At 31.1% G+C, this 22241-nt stretch overlaps 1 protein-coding gene across 2 annotated transcripts in view; it reads left to right on the top strand.

The window, feature by feature from the left end:
• Window positions 1-20123, top strand: part of LOC149479383 (uncharacterized) — a 44808-nt gene extending 24685 nt beyond the window's left edge. The window contains exons 2-6 of one of the 2 annotated variants that reach the window (XM_089707800.1): window positions 5743-5867; window positions 16765-16814; window positions 18077-18263; window positions 18606-18833; window positions 19006-20123. In XM_089707800.1, coding sequence (XP_089563926.1) covers window positions 5743-5867; window positions 16765-16814; window positions 18077-18263; window positions 18606-18833; window positions 19006-20061 — 1646 coding nt within the window. In that variant the 3' untranslated portion in view covers window positions 20062-20123. Of the gene's footprint in view, window positions 1-5742; window positions 5868-16764; window positions 16815-18076; window positions 18264-18602; window positions 18834-19005 lie in introns of both variants that reach the window. The other variant, XM_089707799.1, reaches the window with a different exon arrangement.
• Window positions 20124-22241: the final 2118 nt, after the last annotated feature.

The raw sequence follows: 22241 nt of genomic DNA, 5'->3' as shown, positions 1-22241 counted from the left end.
CTTAACTTATACCTATTACGGTAAGGTAAGCTATTTGAAACTAAGCAAGTGATGTTTCAGGTTTACGTTATTATGTATGAAAATGAAAAAATATTTATTTGGACCCACATTATAAAAGTTTACAAATAAAGAGACACGACAATCGACTAAACTAGGTACCTACTAGACATCGACGTTCTGTTGTCGATGGTACTAGACTAGTGCTATAGGCGATCGACGGTTTCCCCTCCATAAGACACAGTGCCAACATTTATATGTACAACTAGCGGTCCGCCCCGGCTTCGCCCGTGGTACATGTTTACGTTTTCTCTACATAAGAACCATCCTAGTACTTCAAGGAATATAATAAAAAAAGAATTATCGAAATCGGTTCAGCCGTTCTCGAGTTATGCGCTTACCAACACATTTTGCGATTCATTTTTATATTATAGATTATTATTTTTCTCCACATCTAAATATCCATTAAGAATAGAACAAGAATATACGAATTATAGAGTGAATCTCTTCAATAATCTAGATTTAATTAAAATCATCGCTAGCCGCTATTTGGTTTTATTTCGATGTCTCTAGCCAAATTCACAAGTTAGCCTTGAAAACGAAATTCAATCTTCATCTGAGTTTGAAGCCAAAACAATTTCGAGCGACATAAATAAACTAAATAAATATCATCTTTGTCTCAGGGCTAAACTTAAAATAATAATAAGCGTATTATAATGAAATAGTCATCAAAATATAAAGGGGTAGACATTAGAAATTCAAATAGTACCTAACTACTAGAACAAACAGAATTTGAACTTATTTTAGTCATTTATTTAGGTAGGTTCTTAATATTGGGCAATGATGCATATTATAATCTAATATTTATGTAATCTCTACTTAAAAGTAAAATAAACGCAAATACATAATCTTTTCTGTTATAATTATTGTTATTCACTTTCGCTAAGTGTTGCATTACGTATCGATCTTATATTTTGTTCAACATTATTTTTTATTTATAATAAGCACTTACCATTACTAAAACGAGAATAAGTTAATAGCTATTGGGAATGCTGATATTATCTAGTGTTATCTATACCTAAGGTAGGTCAACTGACGATAATTACTATTATTATAGTTAAGCTGGTTAATATTATACAGTAATGTGGTTAATAACAGTAATTATTTTAAAACAAAAACCAAATTCTTTGGTGCCTTACTCACATCAAACCATATAATCTAAATTTCTCCTAATGATAATAACTACAGATCGTTTAGAAGTCATAAATCAATATAATCAAAACATGACTCATCAATTCTCATAAGCAAAAAAGCGCGTGAACTTGCAGAGAAAACACCTTGACCTTCCTCACACTGACACAGTGTACCGAATCTCAAAAACATAATTGCACATTAAGCTGTTCTCAACCTTTTTAAACGCTCTTTTTCTTTACTAATTATTAAGAGAGAGAGAGAAGTTTCTGGTGTACTGTTTTTAATAAGGTTTTTTGTTATTGTATTAATGTATGCTCTGAATGTAATCCGCAACTTAGTTATTATTTTATAATTACTATTCCTTTAATCAAAGTATTGGATAAAAGTTATAATCAATTTATTTTTATTGTTACGATTAATTTAGACTTTTGAGAATTTTGTAGACTCTACATTGAGTAATATGTCATAAATATATCGTTTATTCACATTTAAAATTGAAATTCTAAATATTAAAAATACTTAGGGCCGATTTTTCAATGCTTGGATAAAACTTATCGGTCCAATATAATATTACACGGTAATATTAAAATGTCACGTAAACTGTCAAATACGGGCAATTAGAATACGTTTTTAAAATGGTAGTTTTATACATTATTCGACGAATAAGTTTTAACCAAAGATTGAAAAATCAGCCCTAATAGCGTGTCTACCAAAATGACAATAATTTAACCGATCACTTAATAACGTTTAATAAGTGTGCGTGCGGGTTTGTCACCGCTGAGGTTTATGTCAGATACGCCATTAGGAAGTCTTACTTTTACTGGACAGGAACGAGTGAACACGCAACACTTTCGACTTTCAGACTCAGTGTTATACTGTGGTTATACTGTTGTTGTACGGTGTAATTGATGTAATTGATGAAAAGTGAAGGATTTTGTAAAAAGGTTTTTAACCACATTTTGGGGGAGAAACATAATACATTTTGTACATAGTAATCTAATCTAATTTCGTATAAAAAATCTCGTATCGCTCATGTTTGTAGTTAAATCCTCTGAAATAGCTTGACCGATTCTCATGAATTTTTGTGTGCATATCGGGTAGGTTCGAGAATAGGACAATTTCTATTTTTCATACCCCTTAGTGATATCAGTTATGCAGTACAGTAGGTATATAAAATTTCATTGGCAAAATTGTCTGTGTATAATAAAATGCTTCTTTTTTCCAAAGCAAAACAAATAGCGGTTACGTCTATAACGATGACCATTAGGTACCTCCGTGGTAGGAATAAAATTGTCATAAATGTGTATTATATAGTGATATAAATACATTTTGCCTGTTAAATACTACATAAAATTTCATTTGACAAAAGCTTTTGAAGGTTAGAGTCTTTTTATTCTTAAACGGTTAGTCAAGGAAGAATTGTTAGATTCTCAAGATTTTTTGCCATCGTAGCAGCAACAAAATCGTTTGTTTGGCATTCACAAGCATCGTAAATCGAGTTTGTTGATTGCGACGAGAAATAATCAAATATGCGGCGGGATAACTACATTTAGCCGAAGAGATGGTGGTCTAAATGCATTTTATATTGGGTAGGACACAAGGGCTAGCAAGAAATAAAAAAATGTAAAGGAAAATGGCTTAGTTAAATGTGTTTTTATTTATTTAAGCTTTAAGTCTCTATAATCTACATTCTTATTACCTCAGCGTAATAAAACAGTGCATTATATTATCGGTATCACGTCTTTCTTTGTTTTCGTTTTTGAGGTGAAATGGTTAATATTATAAACAAACAAAGGTAGAAGCACAGCTTTAGATGATGTATTTCTAAAAATAAATTAAATTGATCTGCAATTAGGGTTAGGTACTGGATGAAATATAAATTAAACTTATCACATTGTTCTCCATCTCTCTGTCCACTTGGTAATGGTGAAATTTCAGTTTTAATGCACTTTAGTTCTAACCTCGATTCCCTGGACTGATAAATATTGTTACCGTGTTTACAGGGAAGCCAATCATAGACAGAAAATTGTATAGACCTATAATAATTGATATCCAGGAATTATATTGTAGCTAGAGCCTGCATTTTCTACAAAGGTCTGGTTTGATGTTTCGGTTTCAATACTATTGAATTGGTTATTGTGGTTTTGATATTTGTGTTGAATTAACATTATTATACAGCGCTGCTGTACTTGGAAATTATGTATTACAAATTGCTACTTTTATTAAAATGTTAATAACTACTATTGTAATATACATAATATACATAATCTGTGACTATTATAGACATTCAAAAACTTTGAAAAAGATGAAAAATATACTTAACGAAACCTATAGTTACTATTATTATTTGCAAACGTATCATTTTTCCGTTCCCAGCTTTTAAAACCCACTTCTATTATATATTTATAAGCTTCCACGATAAATCTAAGGAGCTTATGCCAAAGGTCTAAGGTTAGCCTTTTAAAGCCGGTTTAAAACCTGCACTGTCTAGATTTAAGCATCTTTAGCCTAATAGGCTTTACTAAATTGCGCTGTTATTTTAATGAACATACATTTTCTCATATAGAGTTTTATATTGTTAATGATTTTGATGTTAAATAAATAAATAAAATAAATAATAGTTTAAATTTAATTTTAATTAATGGTAGTTATATATATAACTAGGCCATAACTAGGTCTTTATTTACTAAATCAAAGTAAGTAAACAATGGAAATAAAAATCAAGTTGTTATGTTATATTCTTAAAATATAAACCCATTCATAACTCTAACTTATTATTTAAAAAAATCCAGACAAAAGGAGCAGAAAAATATGCGTAGATATGGTCTAAAGTCAATTTAAATTAATGAAAAAGAAAATCGTTTTAAAATATATACAGAGTTAACAATAACATTATCATTTCAATGAAACAACTCACTTCGAAAAATTCCTTATTCTCTACACGTACGAAAATTTCAAGAGGAAAACCATTTCGAAATACACTGCTATTTAGATAAAAATTTGCGGATAAACCGATACACAAAAGAAAAGCTGAAGCTACCGTTTAAGTTGTTTATTAAAGTTGTTTAATTTGTTTAAGTTTATATTTATCCAATATTTTTGAAATAGCTATTTCTAGTTGCTATAATGTATTTTAAATATATGTATATGATCGAAGCACATGGTAAATTTTTTTTTATTTATGTTTTATTGTACATACATACCAGGAGTAACAAATTTAGACAATAATTTAATACAATAATAACGCACAGGGCACAGGCACATGTGTACGAAAGGCGGCCTTATTGCTTAGAAGCAATCTCTTCCAGGCAACCAACTATTGTTTTGTTATATAACAGTACTAAGTATACGTATTTATTTTATTATTCTAATGTATGTACGCATTTGAATATGTATGTATGCAATGTTATAAACACATGTTTTTGTTGAGCAATAAATAATTCTACACTATTTTAAGCGAAAAAACAATGCATTCAAATTAGTTTCATTAATATTAATCGTTTTAATATGTAATAATGTAGTGGTAAAAATGATCTTAAAACGTAATTAAAAGTGCATTCATTATAGTCGTACCTACTCCCGATTTCCCCATGGGTAATTTACTTTTAAATGATAGATTCATATTTACGTAATACCATTGTATTGTCATTCTTCAATTAAGTTCATATTTCAGCGTAATAAATAAATCAGTTTAATGTTTATTTTAATTTTAATTTATATAATATTTTGAAATACGGAATAAAATGTCTTCTATAGCTCGCTACTCCAGGGCAAATATCTGTTGTATAATATAATTGGACTGTGACAGACATAACAAATAGTTTTTAGAACAAAAATATTTCTTATAAATATATTAGGACCTATTCATTTATTCTTCTGCGGTTGTCGCGTAACGCGTAAGAACCACAGGTTCTATATAGCAGTGCAATAATTAAATTCTATGCGGCACGGAAACCGTCAACCACATTCAATTAATTTGCAATAAATTTAGACCAAAACAATATTAGGTGAATTATATTATGCCATTCGTTTCCCTTGTCAATGTTTAAACGTTTTATTTATTTTAATAGGCATTATATTGACTAAGTATTCATTCATACATTATAACAAAGTAATTAAATAAAATAACTAGGTGACATGGTATTTAAAATTATGCTTAGTTTACAAAGGAAATTGTGAAATGTTATTTTAACCAACAGACGGTATTTAACAATGCCCCAATTAATGATCAGTATTTTCCAAAGCGCTTCGACATTATTTTTTTAGGAATGGTTACGAAAACTTTATATATATAAATCTACGTACTTTAATTAATCAAATTTGTAGATAGACTATCTAGTTAAACATTAATTTGAATCACTAAAATTATATCCATTTCATCGTAATTCAATCTATTCAAAACGAGCTGTCTAATTAATTTCAATTTGTTCTTTTATTTAAGATTGTTTTGAATATTTTAATTAATCTATATATTTAATGTTCTATAATATGTATAAATCTATATCTATTTACTATATTTATATCTATTTTATATATGTTTTATTGTTACAGCTCTTGCTCTATGCGCCTCTTGCGAAGAAACTAAGAAAGAAGCTGAAGCCGAGCCCAGTAAGGACAAACGGCAGACCCAAGATGTTGGTTCGGGACACTATTATTATAGAAATGCGAGAAAACAGGTAAGACTAGGATTTCTATTTATTATTATTAGTCTTCAAGCAGATATGACCACATGTTTGCATGCATTTATCACTATTCTTTCGCTTTCGTATATTTCTTTGCCAATTTGCCTTCTCCGTCTCGGCCTTTCTAGGGTCACTCTACCCCATGTTATAGGATATACACTATTTGAAAAGGTAAATGCAATGACGCATGTGCCTGTTCATCGTTGCTGTTTAGTATGTAATATAAAATATGTATATAAAAGACGGAACAGGTTTTAGCATAGAGATAAAATACATTTTTCACAAACGCTACTTTATGCCATGAAAATAAAAATTGAAGGAAGTGAAATAGGAAAAAAATTTAATACTGTAGAAGTATAATACAATTAAATATTATTATTTGATTTCATGATTGTAGAGAAAACTAAAATTTTATAGGAAAATAGCCTGAACTTTGAATACTGTTAAGAATAAACACCGGAAAGATATTATTATTAAAATAAAAATATACACAGTTTTTTTTTGTATATTTATAAATATTTAATCTCTATTGAGTGCAAAGAAAAACAAAACAATATATCAAAGTGGAGGCGTAACCGCTGTAGCTGAATTTTGCAAAAGGTTAAGACGCAAGGGAACTCAAGATATTTGCAAATTCATCACTTAATGGGTTAAAATAGGTTGGCAAAACAATGGGTTGGATATTCAATACTAAAATACTATGTTATATGCAGCTTTTTGTTCAAACTTATGTAGTAACTATTTAGTAATATGTTGTAAAATCATTTATTTTAATTATTTTCTAGAACAATCTTAATTTATGGGAAAACCTTCCAATTTTTAATTTTATTGACGGTTTGCAGTTGTTAAGCTTCATATTGTTTTACTTTTGTATTCTTTATAACAATGTTGATTTAAACAATAATATTATCTAGAGAAATTAAGAATTTAGACATACTTTGGCTCGCATGTTTAATTTTAAATCGTCAACTTTTGATAAAAAATCTTCACCGCTCCGTGACCATCGCGTAATTCACTGCTTTGTGATTAAAATTTTATAATATAAATTATATCTAATGATTTATATAATAATTAAACTGTGAAATTACGAGTAATAGCATCATTATTAAGTGCTAAATAATTATCTTATAGTTAATGATTACTTGACGATATCCGCCAATCAGTGACGAGTTTAATTAGCCTTAGCTTTCATTGGAGTGTGACAGAAGCCTAATGAGAGAGATGAGTAAGCACTTCCTTTAAAACTATCTTAGCACATCATTTATTATAATAATTAATCGTATATTTTGTGAAAATAAAAATGAATGTTAGTAAGCGCATAATTCAAGGATTTATTTTTTGATGTTCCTTTAAGATCACGGAAGGTTTTATACCTTGTTGTTGAACAGCTAGTTCTTCTTTTAGTCTTATTTGTTCTGTTATATTGTATGATCTGTTTATTTTCATCCATTTAGTTATTATATTTCTCTTCGTTGTTATAGTGATACTTGTACCCATGCTATGACTTCAAACATAACAAGAATATTCAAATTGTATGCGCAAAGGTTGGACAATAACAAGCTACTAGGCAATAGAGAAAATAATTGAACAATTGAGATCCCTACCTAAGAGGTTTTGAGAGACATGACGTCATATTCTAAGTAATCCCATGAATTTACTGCTTCCAAAAGAGCATGTATCCGAGCTATAAATCAGGATCCTGGCGCGAATATCCGTTCACTAAATACCTTAATCGTATTGATAATAGTAGTATTTTATATATCGATATAGATTGTACAGCTGTCTGTCCTGCCGCCCTTTCACTAGCCTGATTTCAACACAGTCCCTTCCTCTTACAATGACATTCTATTCCCAATACTTAAATGGTATTTGTGATTAGCAGTTTTTACTTGCAATATAACAGAGTAAATCAAACCTCGTCGGTCTATCATATATTTTTATACCTTAATAAATTATGTTCTTGACGAATTTATTTTTTTGAGACGCCTGTGACTGTCTTTCTTTAGAGCTATGGCAGTGATAATATAATAGTGTATATGTGCAAACAGCATTATACAATAATTTCTCTGAAGTTTGTTGTGTAAATGTTGCTAGGTTCAGAATGAATTATGTCAAGTAAAAGTACGATACTTTGAGCCTTGTGTCATTTAAAATACACCGTACGGTGCATTTACATCAAAAACTAAACGAAAACTCGTTTTCAGTGTTGATCAGTATTAGAACATTGCATAGAATCTTTTCGAACGCACTAAGAACAAAGAGAGAATGCTCTACGTCTGTTTATACTAAAAGATTTTGACAAAGTGGGGTTAGAATGAGCATTCGCTAACGTATTCAGTTTACAAATAAGGATCTCTACACATAATTGTCACATAATTTTTATTCCAAAGGCTATTTATAACGCAGTCACCAATTTAATACAGATACGTAATATATTCTGAAACAGTAATTGTCCGTATTTATGCAAAATGGAACCACTCGACAAATTTCGTTTTTTACTTTTACTGAAGAATACTCATTCAAAAGTGGTCTAAATTCTTATACAAACAAGAACCACATGATTTTTACGTTGGAAACAAGGTATACTAAAAGCAGAAAGGAACCACCAGCAACAACGAATAATACCATATTAAGCAAAACCGAACCACAGCACCACGGGACTGCTTTGTTCAAACAAATAAACGATATTACTATCATGTCATTTTATACAAAACAGATCCACACCTACTTGGTACCTTTATACATTACACATATTTCTATTAATAACAATTATTTTTAATACACAAAATGGAACCAGGTTTCTGTGGTATGGTTATGCGTAAAATAAATACATAATTTAATTGTAATTTTTTATTGCAAAATAAAACCACAAGCATTCGGTTCTATTATGCATAAATAAATATTGTAAAACATTCTGAAACCCATCATCGCTATATGGAACCAAATGCCTTGACTTGTTACAATGCTTCTCATCTTTAAACAACGTATTTCATTACTTATTAAGTGCAAAACTCCAATTTTTAAAGTAAAACGTCGAACATCTGTCAATATAGGTGACATTCAGCGAAGTAGTTCGAATACGTGACGGTGTTTTTTTCCTCCGCGAAGTAAGTTCTATTGTTTTTGTTAATTACCTTTAAAATTAATTAATGTGAAAATGTTTAGTAATAAATAAATAAGCAAGCAATTGGTAGGAAAAGCATTGGAGACGAACACCGAAGATAATAATGAAGATACAACGGGTAAGTAGTTTTATTTAATGCATTTAAGTACTTATTGAATCTGAGATGCAGGTACGCTTTATCCACTTTTGATTCATTCCCGATTGTGGTGTGATTTTAAGAAGATAGTTCATTAAGTAAGTACAAGAGGAATCCTCTGTGGATTTACGTATTTTAACGACAATGTCGTTGTTCACGAAGGCGAGTCGAATTAAGAGATCATTTTGTTATGATTCATCTGTCATTGTGAGATGAAACTACTAAAGTGTAAACCCTGTTTTAAAAATAACTGTCGATGATCTAGGTACCTACCTACTATTTTGGTAAAATACGTTTATATTCAGATTCAGTACAGTACATTCAGCCACATCAGTCAGCGCATATAATTATTTGTTTGATTTTAAAACTCGCGCGGCTTCTGTTTTGACCGGAACAAGGCCCTAGCCTGCGAAATTCAAAATTTTAACAAGTTTATTTAATTTTTTGCTGGGGTTGCCACTGTTGCGTATGATTTTTAGGGTTCCGTACCCAAAGGGTAAAACGAGACCCTATTACTAAGACTCCGCTGTCCGTCTGTCTCATGAACCGTGACAGTTAGATAGTCGAAATTTCATATGATGTATTTCTGATGCCGCTGTAACAACAAATACTAAAAAACAGAATAAAAAAAGACGTGTGGCACTCGGGGACTGCCGCGGTAAAGCTATTGCATAGCATGCCTTCAAGCCACACCTCCAAGCCCGTCGGAGTGGAGAGCGTGAGGTTTTTTCGTAACGGAATTTCTCGATTCGGTCCCCGCGCTCAAGGCCCGCGATAGAAGCTATGCAATAGCTTAATAAATATTTAAGAAGCTCCCATACAATAAGCCGTGATTTTTTTGGCGTTTTTATAGATAATGGTACGGAACTCTTCGTTGCGCGAGTCCGACTCGCACTTAGCCAGTTTTTTGTATAAGCGGCAGGAACATACAACATACCTAGTCGTCTAGTAGGGACACGGCTTTATAAGAACTAATAATATTTTGCTGTCGCCATATACCTACCTACGTATAAAAGCCACGCGGCTTTATTAGCTTTATTCTTTTTATTACAGAAGATAACGAAGAACCTTATACGTCGCTGCCTCTGGAGAAGCTTTCTTCACCTTCTAGCGATATTCAGTCCATATTACATCTCATTCCACAAGATGCACAGTTTTTATAACGGTCTCATTAGTGATGATGCAATAGAAGACCACATAGATGGACTAGACACGGTGGATTTCGAAATCCAATTTGATGATAACGTCGAATAAACGTCCTATATAAGTATTATTTTATATATTTTATTAATTAAAGCTTTAATTACGATATTATAAATACATAGTTTCATTTATATCATTAAATCCCTGGGATGTGGTTCCTTTTTGTATAAGAGAAAACCTATCAATTGATAAATGTTAAAAGGAACCACATGCACATTTTCTTAATTATCTAGAAAGTTTAAGAATATTCAGAGCAAATTTATATACACATACTTAAATAAGTAATTTATCAATGAATTTAAATAAAATAAATTTTAATTTTACTTCATCTAACAGAGCTGCAAATGTTTTTGTAAATCCTTTGATATCTCAGAAGTGCGTTTTTGCTGGGTGGTTCCTTTTTGCTTAAATACGGACAATTATGAAATTAAATTTTGTTCTCAGCTTAATTAAAAGCCTAGGTTTAATTATAAAGTGATGATGAGAATAAATGGATTGAATCTGAATTATAATTAACCCAATTTTGCATAAAGAATTCACAATATGTCACAGAATAAATTAATTATTGAAATATGTTTATAAAATTGTAGTTTAGGAAACTTTACATTTTTCAGTCCAAATTCGAAAAATGTGACTCTGTGTATTTAAATAAGTACATATTTATATAATAATTTAGATAAAATTATCTATTCAATTTTGTCGATTACGTCCACATATCTAGCATTAAGCATCCATATTAATATTATTATATTATTTATTAATACATCTAGGTAGGTCCGTCCATTCAACATCAGTGAACAGTTACAAACTTCCTCGAATATAGGTTCGAGGTTGAATTTAACCGTTAGGTTCTGTACAAACGGTATGATAAAATCTTGTAACTTTCCCTCAAACTAATTTCTTCAAACAAAATTTATAATTTTACTTATCTGTAAGTTATAAAAATTATTATGCTTTATCAGCTTCTAGACAATGCGAAAAGTAAAAGGGTGTAGATAGGTTATTATAATAGCTCTCCACGAGTCTCACATTAAAATGTGGCTAATTGCCACCTTTAACTTTGGTTGTCTCTTTTTCGGTCACTATGGTTGAATAATGCGATCTTATTATCTTTTGATATCTAAATCGTGTGTGCGTTCGTGTGCTGTTTTTGAAGATCGAATGTATCTAGTAGTAGTGTTTGTAAGTTGTAACAAAATAATATAATTGTTTCTAGATTTATTTTGTCTGTGGTAATCTATACTAATATTATAAAGCTGAAGAGTTTGTTTGTTTGTTTGTTTGAACGCGCTAATCTCTAGAACTGCTGGTCCGATTTGAAAAATTCTTTCGGTGTTAGATAGCCCATTTATCGAGGAAGGTTATAGGCTATATATCATCACGCTACGTCCAACAGGGGTGGAGCCACGGGGGTGAAACCGCGCGGAGCAGCTAGTGTTCAATATGGCGCCTGCAGTGAGATTAATTGCGTCTAATAGTTAAAGTTTATTCTATAAGAAATAAAGACCTCATACGAAGTTATTTACGTTACTTAATTTTAGTGTCTGAAATAATAGGATGATTAATATTGCAATCCATGTGAAATTAAAATAAATAATTGGAATTTTATCTACAAAATATATAAAATATATAAATATATACATATGTATGGTTAAATCTCACTTTCTCAGTATTAGCCGTACATAAAATTTATTTATATTATATACATATTATTAATTACTATGTATTATTTTAGTATGGTATTTTTCTTCGAATCTCTATTCCCTTTTACTTATTTAGTTTATATCACAATATATATAATATGTATGTGTATCCTTTATCATAGTTATTATTGCACTACCCATTTATGTATTTTGGTATTTATTCCTCTATTGTACCAAAGGTTGTCTGGAAGAAATCGCTCTAAGCGATAAGACCGCCAATTGTACTTAGTGTAAGTTATATTTAAGTGTTTGTATTTCTTGTTTTGTTATCTTTAAGTGCAATAAAGTATTTATAAATAAATAATAAATAAAATATCGATTTTGTGGTGCCAAATTTCTGGAGAGTATATTCAATTATATTTTCATTCACACATCTTTACCTATACTTTCGAAGCAATTCTTATACGTATAGTATTGTATTATTTAATACCTAATGATAAATTTAAGGTGACTTTACATTAACATCTAAGGTACTTGTACATAAAATACCTTACGATTTGATCACGTCTGCAGAAACGGAACAAATTGTAAATCGCTTTGATGTCGGTTAGCGAAACATAGCATTTAACGCAATTCCACTTCGAAAATAATATATATAAATTATTGTTTTCTAACCTTTTGTTATATATTTTCCTGAATAAAACTGAAACATTTCCTTGTTCCCTCAAAATATATTTTTTAACAAAACTTTCAATTATTTTAGCAACTCATCATTAATAATATCAATTTTGCAAATTACCATTATTTAAATTAACGTAATGTAACCTTAATGAAGGTAATTGAAGCATTTATTAAATTAAATTAATAGATGGTTCAATTACTACAACTTTCATAGTCATATATAATATATATGAGAGAAGCTGATATTTAAATCTCTCTATTTCATTCATTCTATTACTACCAACGTTGCTACCAACTAATACGAGTTTCACAACCCTGAGTTTTGGACTACTAATAGCAGGAATATGAGATTTAAAGCCAGGATTCACTTATTTTTGGCACTGGTTATATAGTCTTTATTATCATAATTCATAACAATTCACCAATATTATCATGAACAATAACAGACGATCCTTGGTCGGATCTATTAATTTACATTTATTTAAAAAGACAATACGCCTCTTTTAATATAGGTAGTCCGTCGTTTTGGAGCCATTCTTTTATTTATTTTTTACTTCGCTTCTTATTCATTCTTACTTCAAAACGTGAAGGCAAAGCCATACCAATTTATCGAGATATTAACACAGATTGACTTTCCAAATTACATGTAAAATATTGTCATTAAGTATATTAAATAGCTGTAATACCTAATGGCTTTGATCTTTTCACACACGTTGTTGAAATGTGATTTTCTGACCCGCACTCATAGCTTATTATTATGACGACACTATGTATTTAGTTAGGAAATAATTTCTATAAATGCATTAATTATTTTAACATTATGAAGATATTTCCTAGAATCAATTTGATGTGTAGGTTTTCATTTCCATGTGAATTGCTAAAGCCTTATATTTCTATGAATAAATTAAATCAGTACCTATATTTAAAAGAATAATATAGATATAATAAAAAAGTTATTAATTTATAAGGCCTTGATAAATAATATGTATTATTTAACTGAATGGAATATTTCCAAAATGTAAGTAATAATTTAATCGCTACGATAAAATTATTCCGTTATTTTAGGCTTAACTATTGGTACTTATTATCTTTAAATATTATAATATTCGTTATTCTAATTAAATCATTCAACTTGAAATTAAATCATGAACTTGAACTTGTTATTCTACGAAAATCAATATAAATAGCTAGAAAATGAAGCTAATTAAAACTTTCGAACCAATTTGCGATAGCACAAATACTTTTGATTAACAAGTTTGTATTAAATAATATGAAATTACATTTATTATGGGTTACCTATCTTAATCTCGAATTTTAATATTCCGAATATCATAATCCAGAAAACGTTTGGACATTTTTTCATAACCCCGAATTTTAAAATTTCGAAGTTTTGTTTGCCATAAAATCGCAACTCCGAATTTCATTTGCCCATTTCTTTATTTGTACGACGTTTTACAATCCAGACGAATGAGTTCCAGACATACGAAATCTAAATGCACAAAATCCAGATGACCGTAATCCATATGCACGAAAGCCAGATTTTTAAAACACATATTTTTGAAATACAGTTAATTGATATCCAGACAAACAATGTCCAGATTTTTGAAATTCAAATAAACGATATCCAGCAAAACGTAATCCTTCCAGGGGGACGCAGCACGAACCTAACCTAACCTTCTGAATAGATTTTAACACTTTAACCTTTCTGTAATGGGCAAGTAAAACAATAGCGAGTCGGTTCTGGCACTCGCCGGCCGCTGCCGCGGCACGCTCGCTTCGCTCGCTCGGCTCGTGCATGGGGGGTCACAGTTCAAACCTAACCTAACCTACTGAGTCGACTTTGACACTAAAACCGGTCTGTAATGGACAAGTAAAACAATAAATTTACTTACTGACAATGTTTATTTTCAATCGATAGTAAAGGTATAATCACGATTGTATGGAAATCAAATAAAAAGATTATGAAAATCTGGCAATAGTTTATCTGTTATACGATTATATGGGAACCAAATAAAAAGATTATGAAAATTTGGCAATAGTTTATTTGGAAAATGGTACGATGGGAAACAAAAAAAAGTATTCTGAGAATCTGGTATAATGAGATCTGGATTATGAGAATACGGGAAACAAAAAAATACTTTTTAAAAATCTGGTTTTGGTACATCTGGAAATTGATTCATCTGGGAAATTAAAAAAGGAATTTTAAAAATTTGTCATTCATTACATCTGTCTTTTAAAAGTTCTAACAACCGTTTTCGGGGTTTTAAGATTCGGGTAATAGAAATTCGAGTTTTTAATAGGTTACCTTTATTATGACATTTCAATAGTTCAGTGGCAATCATTTAAAATGTTTGAAATGGTGACTATTATCGATACAGCAATTACGTTGATTGACTGATGAAAAATACAATTCGCAGAACAGACGGATTTAAACTATATACCTAGATATATATACTGTGTATAGTATTGTATTAAAATTGATTAGATTCCCATTGAAACAAATAGGTATGGTACATAATAAGAAAAAGTAGAGCAATGCGAATAAATATTTTCTGTACATTTTCCATTTCCCATTTTCAATTTTTAACAGAATAATTATGCTAATATTTTCAAAACAGTTTATTAAACACCACTCTCATTAATTTTTGCATTCGTAAAAGCTTATTAGGTTCGCAATAGGAGCTATGATAATATTGATAACAAATCATGTTTGTTACCTTTATTTAGACCTAGCGTGCCTCTCTTATTTTATGAGGAATACATCGATACAAAATACTAAACAGTTGCGTACGAAACTACTGCTATTACTACTTATATAATATTACTAATTCTATTTACAAGAACTCGGCAAAGCATTGAAATAAGCTCACATGAAACAATTTCTCATAGCCGGGTTAATTTCCCCTTAGTTTCACGTATTGTAAGTATTATAATTATATTTTCAGATTAATTGACTTCAAAATATCAATGAAGCTAAACCTTTATCTATAATTCACCAATTTAACCTTCCTGGTTGTGAAGCCAGATTAAAAAGGCAGCCGATGAGCATAGCCGTCGTAAATGCCAAAGCATTTTCCATTAGGCCATCTTATATCGCAAATTATAATCAATTCGTGTCACCGTTCTGCTTAGATTATGTTTCACGCTTGCTTTTTTGTGTAATTATTACAACATTAGGGGACATTCCACGACGGTGAGTCGCGTAAACAACGTGCTATTACTTGCTGCTAACAAACTATTATTTCGTGATGTTTTAATGGCAGTGACGAAACGATAGCACGCCATTAAAACTGTTTCTTTGTTGCGAAAATCTAACAAGTACCATGGAGTATCTAATTATGCTAATACCTTCGAAAATGTGATAACATTTATGTAATGTAAATATGGTAAAACTGAAAAGCCAATGTTTATTCTAACTCATGTTTTCTAATTAAGTTTTGCTAAGATAACTAAAGAGGTTGGTGAACCATTTGTGTATCAAGTTAAACATGCGTTGTATTAATATAATATTGTAGGCACAGAAATGAGGATGAATTTAATATTTAATAAGTAAAGTAAAACTGCAGACCTTAGAAGAATAAATCATGTAATATCATGTAATATTAAGTTCCATAGATACCGGTCTATTACCTAAATGGATTATGGTTACAAAGACTACTTTTTATTGTCTTCCTTACGTTATAGTACCTATCTGCATTTGATACACCTCGATACACGTCATGCTAATGATGGAAATGCATTGTTACATATTTTAACACTTTCACTAGAATGTGTATCTAATGAAACACATAATTACACTATATATTACGGTGTGAATGCGACATAGATAATTATTTGACAATTAGATACGATTGTTGGATTTTATAGTTTCCTGTTTTGTAATTTTTTCTCAGATAATGCGACACTAATTGGATGAAAGTTCCATTTAATCATGCGTGTCAATCCAACATTTTCTCATTATAATTTTTTACTGTAGTTTCTTGCCTTTTCTTTTCTGTAAATTTCGAAGTGGCGGCAAAACTTACAGTATTTTTTCATAAAAATAGTTAATTTAGATTAGTAAATTGTTGAATTTGTAATAATAACTTTTTCTCTTTATTTCAGGAACCAGTAGCACCTGTGGAAGAACCGCAAGACGATGACAAAGCTGCAAGGTAAGAATTGTTCTAAGGGCTGATTTTTCAATCCTTGGAACTTATTCGTCGAATAACGTATATAAAACTACCATTTTAAAAATGTATTCTTATTGCCCGCAATTGACAGTTTACAGGTGACATTTTAATATTATCGTGTAATACTTTATTGGCAGGATAAGTTTTAACCAGGGATTGAAAAATCGGCTCTTAATATAACTTATAAATAATCTTCTAAATAAACAGTTTTTCAATATCCTTAGATAATAATATATCTATTATCTATACAATAAATTTAAATCAATGTTTTCAGGAAAGTCGTTTAAATTTAAATAATCAATCTTCCTGATAAATTAAATAACGAGGAACAAACTCAAAAATTGTTTCTATCTAAAAACAATGTTGTATTCAGATATTGGTCGTATTCCAACAAAACATTATGAGATAATTGAGTAATGTTTTGACCTTAATGTTTACTGGAGTTTCGAGTTCTCTGAATTAATCCTTTTCAAATCAGAAACAGCTGTCGTAGAGCGATAATTGGCTTCCTTGTTGAATAAACTGTTTATAGGCAATTGTGCGTCTTTATAAAGGTAGGAATCGAGAAGAAGGAAAAGTGAAGAATTGAATTGCTTGTTGCTTTATCATTTTTTGGAATGTTGAAATTAATATCTTCTAGTGTTTGATTTTACGCGAGTATTATACATTTAGAAATTAAAGACTTTTTAACGGATTTTAAACGCGATTTAATCATTATATTATTTTCCCGACGTTTCGAACACTTTACAGCGAGCGTGGTCACGGGGAGACTGTCTGAATTAATTTGAAAGACTGAATGAATAAATCGCGTTTAAAATCCGTTAAAAAGTCTTTAATTTCTAAATGTTGAAATTGTTACCATCAAAACGTAAGGATTTTTAAGAAAAGAGTGAATGGCTCTGGCCTCTGATCAGGCATGCTAACCAAGTGGACCGCATCTGCGCTTAACATCAGGCGAGATCGCGATCAAATGCCTGAACAGTTTTTGAATAAAAAAAAATATATATATTGTTGGTGTCTAGAAAAATATCATTCATATTCTATCCGCACAATAAAAAATTAATAACAACTGTCTGATAGTTGTTTTGTGTATTGTTGACAATTTTATTTTCTATATGCATTTTTGTTATCTTTAAGTAGAATAAAAATATAAATAAATATTATATATTATGGTTATATCCATATGCTCATGCATAATTTATTTATTAATTCAACTATTTAAACATATATTGTTTTCTATCCAGAGATGAACAATACCGCCCAGGCCAAGTGTTCTCGGTAAACGCACAAGAGTTGTTAGAACTTCAACCGGAGAGAAAAGCACCGCTATCCAGCAACCAGCAGTTGCAGCAGTTATACCATAACCCACAGCAGGAGCACAAGCAGAACTTGCAGCAGTTCTATTATATCGACCCTCAAGTTCAACGTCAGGTAAGCCTTCTTGTAATGTTTGTTATCCAAGGCTAAAAACGAAGGAATAAATAAATCCCATGAACTATCTATATCTCTATCTGATATTATCAAACTATACGAAGCAATAACTCTTATGAACTATCCTAAAACTTAAACAACTAAATCTAAGAATATATTCATAGTGAGTGATATACGGATACCATTACCTTTTTTAATTGTAATTCGCATTTTATTTTTTCAAGTTGTCAGTTATTCTACCATTAAAGAAATTCTGTTGAAATTCAAATAGTGGATACTAACTACTTAAACATATAATTTTTTTAAATATCTTTATTAATATTATCTTTTGAATCTTAGCAGATCGCCCCACCATCACACACAGTGATCGCAAGACCACACTATTCCTCCAATGGTGGAGAAGCTTCTGTTGGTGCTGCTTTATCTGTCAGTGACAATGGAGCAAATGCAGCAGCTGCGTACGACCAAGATCTGTTGGCATTGCTGAGTGCGGTGCAGAGACCTCAAGCATATACGCAAACGCAGGCTCCTCAAATCGTTACTCAGACTTCACCTCCGCAATATCAACAGGTATTTTTTTCTCAAATCAATAAATATCATACGTAATAGTTATAAACTAAACATAACTGGAAAATCAAAGTATATTATGGATTTAATTAAGCTCTTTTTATACTTTAAATTCTAACTTAAACTATAGGTTATGGAAATTGTGATTAAAATGATGCATAAATTATTTTTACAGATCGAACAATACATCACCAAACCAAGCAAAAAGCCAACAAAGCTACGCCCCAAAATCCAAGTCACTCCACAACCGACAGTGGCTCCTCAACAGTACTTAATAGAAACAACAAATGTACAACAGCAACAAGCCAACCAGCAACAAGCCCAACAGCAACTAGTTCAACAACAACAGCAATACCGTCAAATTCAGCAAAACCAACGCATTCCACAGACTCTTCGTTACGTGACCATACAACCAGCGCAGTCATCGGTTCAACAACCTTTGTACGAACGTCCTGAAGCTCAAGGTCTCAAAGTTGTACCAGCACCAAAATTGCAAAATTTAAGTCCCCTCTATCGTGTTGCTCCACAATATCAACAACAAGAAGCAACCCCAAAACAGTTTAGAATTGTGGACACGCCAAGAGCACTGTTAAGGCAAGAGCAACCTCGTATTCTATCAAATGAAAGGCCTGTCACATATCTAAAACGTTTCCCTGAACCAGAAAAGGTTCAAGCTATTCAAGAAAACCTGTCTGCTGCCCAACGACCAGTGCAAATTGCCGATCAATATTATTATCGACCAGTCTATCGACAAAACGAAGCGCGTAGATACGAAATACCTGCTCAGGCGATAAAAGAGCCTCCGCGAGCTATCGAGGCGACAAAGACTTCCCTATCTGCTATTTACGTGAGCAAAAATATTGCACCCAAGAAAGTCCTTCGTCCAGTAGTAAGGATAGATCAGTCTAGAGAACAACAGTACAGGGAGCAGCCTTACAGGATAGAACAAGCATCGAGTTCGGAGCAAGTAAATATTGAACGGCAGAATCAGAATTTGGATGAGCAAAGATCGCAGTTGCCTCCTCCAAGGAACAACAAAGCGTATACTCCTGAAGAGTTCGAAGCTTTGGTAGCGGCTGGGTACTCAGTAACGCCTATTCCAGTAGGGCAGTCACAAGAGCAGCCGCAACAAGCACAATCCAGGTCTTTTGTGGAACCAATGTACCAACGTCGACCTTATTATACAAGACGTAACCAATACTTACCACTACGAGGAGATGAGGCACCTTGAACAATAAACTGCGATGTACATAAATTAGATATAATTGCTAGATATTAAATATTTTTACCATACATTATTCTTTCTTTTCCATATTCATCATGTGCGTAGAATAATGAGATATTAGTGCGTAGGGTTATAGTTTATATCCTTAAAGTATTGTCACAAAAATTCTCAAATGCTTAGGTATAGACGAATGGGTGAAATAACACAAATTGTTTGTAAGACCTTGTCCTCAAAGTCCTCGAAAAAAGAAAAAGAAAACCTTACCGTAGTCGCTGAATAATGAAAATTCAAACATTAATTAATTTGATACACGAAATAATTGGTAAGACTGTATTAACAAAACATTAATTATTATTCATCATGGAAGTTGAGAATGTTTTGAAATTATATTTAACGTCGGACGAAAAGGAAAATAATAACCAAAATGCCAAACATGGCAAATTAGTTTGAGAAAAATCAATATCCATTAGGATTAACAGGAAGAAAATTAACTCATCGTTATAATATAACGAATTGGCGTTTTAAATACGTCAAAAGGGAACGCCTAGGAATCTATTGCTTTTTAGTCATATCCTACGCTTCAACGTCTCATGTCGAAATTAAATTATTTAATTAATGGGATTGTTATAATTATTATTAAACACTTTATGTTGAGTTACTTGTTTTGTTACTTACAGTACTCATGACATTATTAAAAATTATATAAAGTAGGATATTTTACTAATATAATATATTTAATTTAATACACTGAAAGGATGATGGCCAACTTCGTTCGTTCGATCTATGGAGGATAACCTACCTACCAGCAACTTTTCAAATTTGGTTTATTAGGTAGAGACCACATCATTTATTAAATATATACCTACTTCACATTATAAATATACACGTTGTCTTAATTGGCAATAATAATTTCATCAAAAACATATAATTTAACACACACTTTACAGTCATTGCTCCCTTACATTAACTAAATGACTTTCCCAGCAGAAAATAAACGGAGCAAATCAAAGGAGGTCGGTGCAATAAACGTCAGAAACCTTTTAACTTGGTATGTTCGTTATTGATGCTGGGCACATGGTAACATACACTCGCCATAACAAATAACATTTCATATAAGAATAAAGACGAAAATTTGTACTTGAAATTTTGCTTTCTCTGTAAATAAGTATGTACCTACTTCGCCTCTATTTTAAGGAAAATGTATGTACTTCTACTTTATACAATCTACTCATTCATTTTCTTATATTATGTATATGTACATAAATTCGAAGATATTGTATATGAAACGTATTTTTTACATAATTAAATATACAAATTAATAAACTAAAATAAGAACAAAAACACGTACAACTCGAGCAATACATAATTATTTATTAATTTCAATTAATAAAGGAACTGGCTTCCATGTAATAAATTTACGCCCTAACAAGCAGATTACATGTCCACAGACAATAAATCGATTTAAAATAAGGTTAAAAAAGAATTTAATAAAAAGATAGATTGCATGTCGCCAGTTCGCCCCGTAATTGAATTTGCGACGTCCTCTCAAAGACACTAATGCAATTACTTTTATTACCTACGTCGACTCAAGAAAGCCGTGTGAAGTGGGAAATTAGCTCATCCGCTTTTTAATTCTTGTCTGCTGTATGCCTTATTGTCTTAATTAGTGAAGCTATGTAGACTGCGCTACGTTTTTCTTAAAGATTAGATAGACACACACACACACACATACACACGCACATAATAACATTTAAAGCGAATAAAGTGAAGTCCCCTGTCCCCAAGTGGGGTAAGGGGCAGATGCATTATGCATACATCTGTTTCACTGAACGATTTCCTTCAGGGACAAGTACCTAAGTGACCAGCCTTCTGTGTCTTGCCAAACCGAAACATTTTTTTTCTTCGTCTCCACTGGGAATCGAAACTCAAAACAAAAATTGCTCAAAATATAAACTCAAAAAACTAACTCTAAAAACTCAAAAACATAAATTGCTCAAAATATATTTAAACAAAACATTAATTGTAATGTTTCTTTTAATTTAACTATTATTGTAGAGACCATGCCCCCTATTATTTTAGCATACCTACCTAATAAAACTCGCTCAAACAATTCCCAAATAGTTAAGACTTTAGCCTATCGTCCAGACCACAAACTTTCGCCGAAATTATTTCTTCAGCAAAAATAC

Source organism: Colias philodice, chromosome 20, assembly GCF_061535455.1.
Source record: "Colias philodice isolate Cphi_HAF_F1 chromosome 20, ilColPhil1 Martin Lab GWU primary, whole genome shotgun sequence".
Taxonomy (NCBI): domain Eukaryota; kingdom Metazoa; phylum Arthropoda; class Insecta; order Lepidoptera; family Pieridae; genus Colias; species Colias philodice.
The sequence above is the reverse complement of the archived record's forward strand: the minus strand, read 5'-3'. Positions and strand labels throughout refer to the sequence as shown.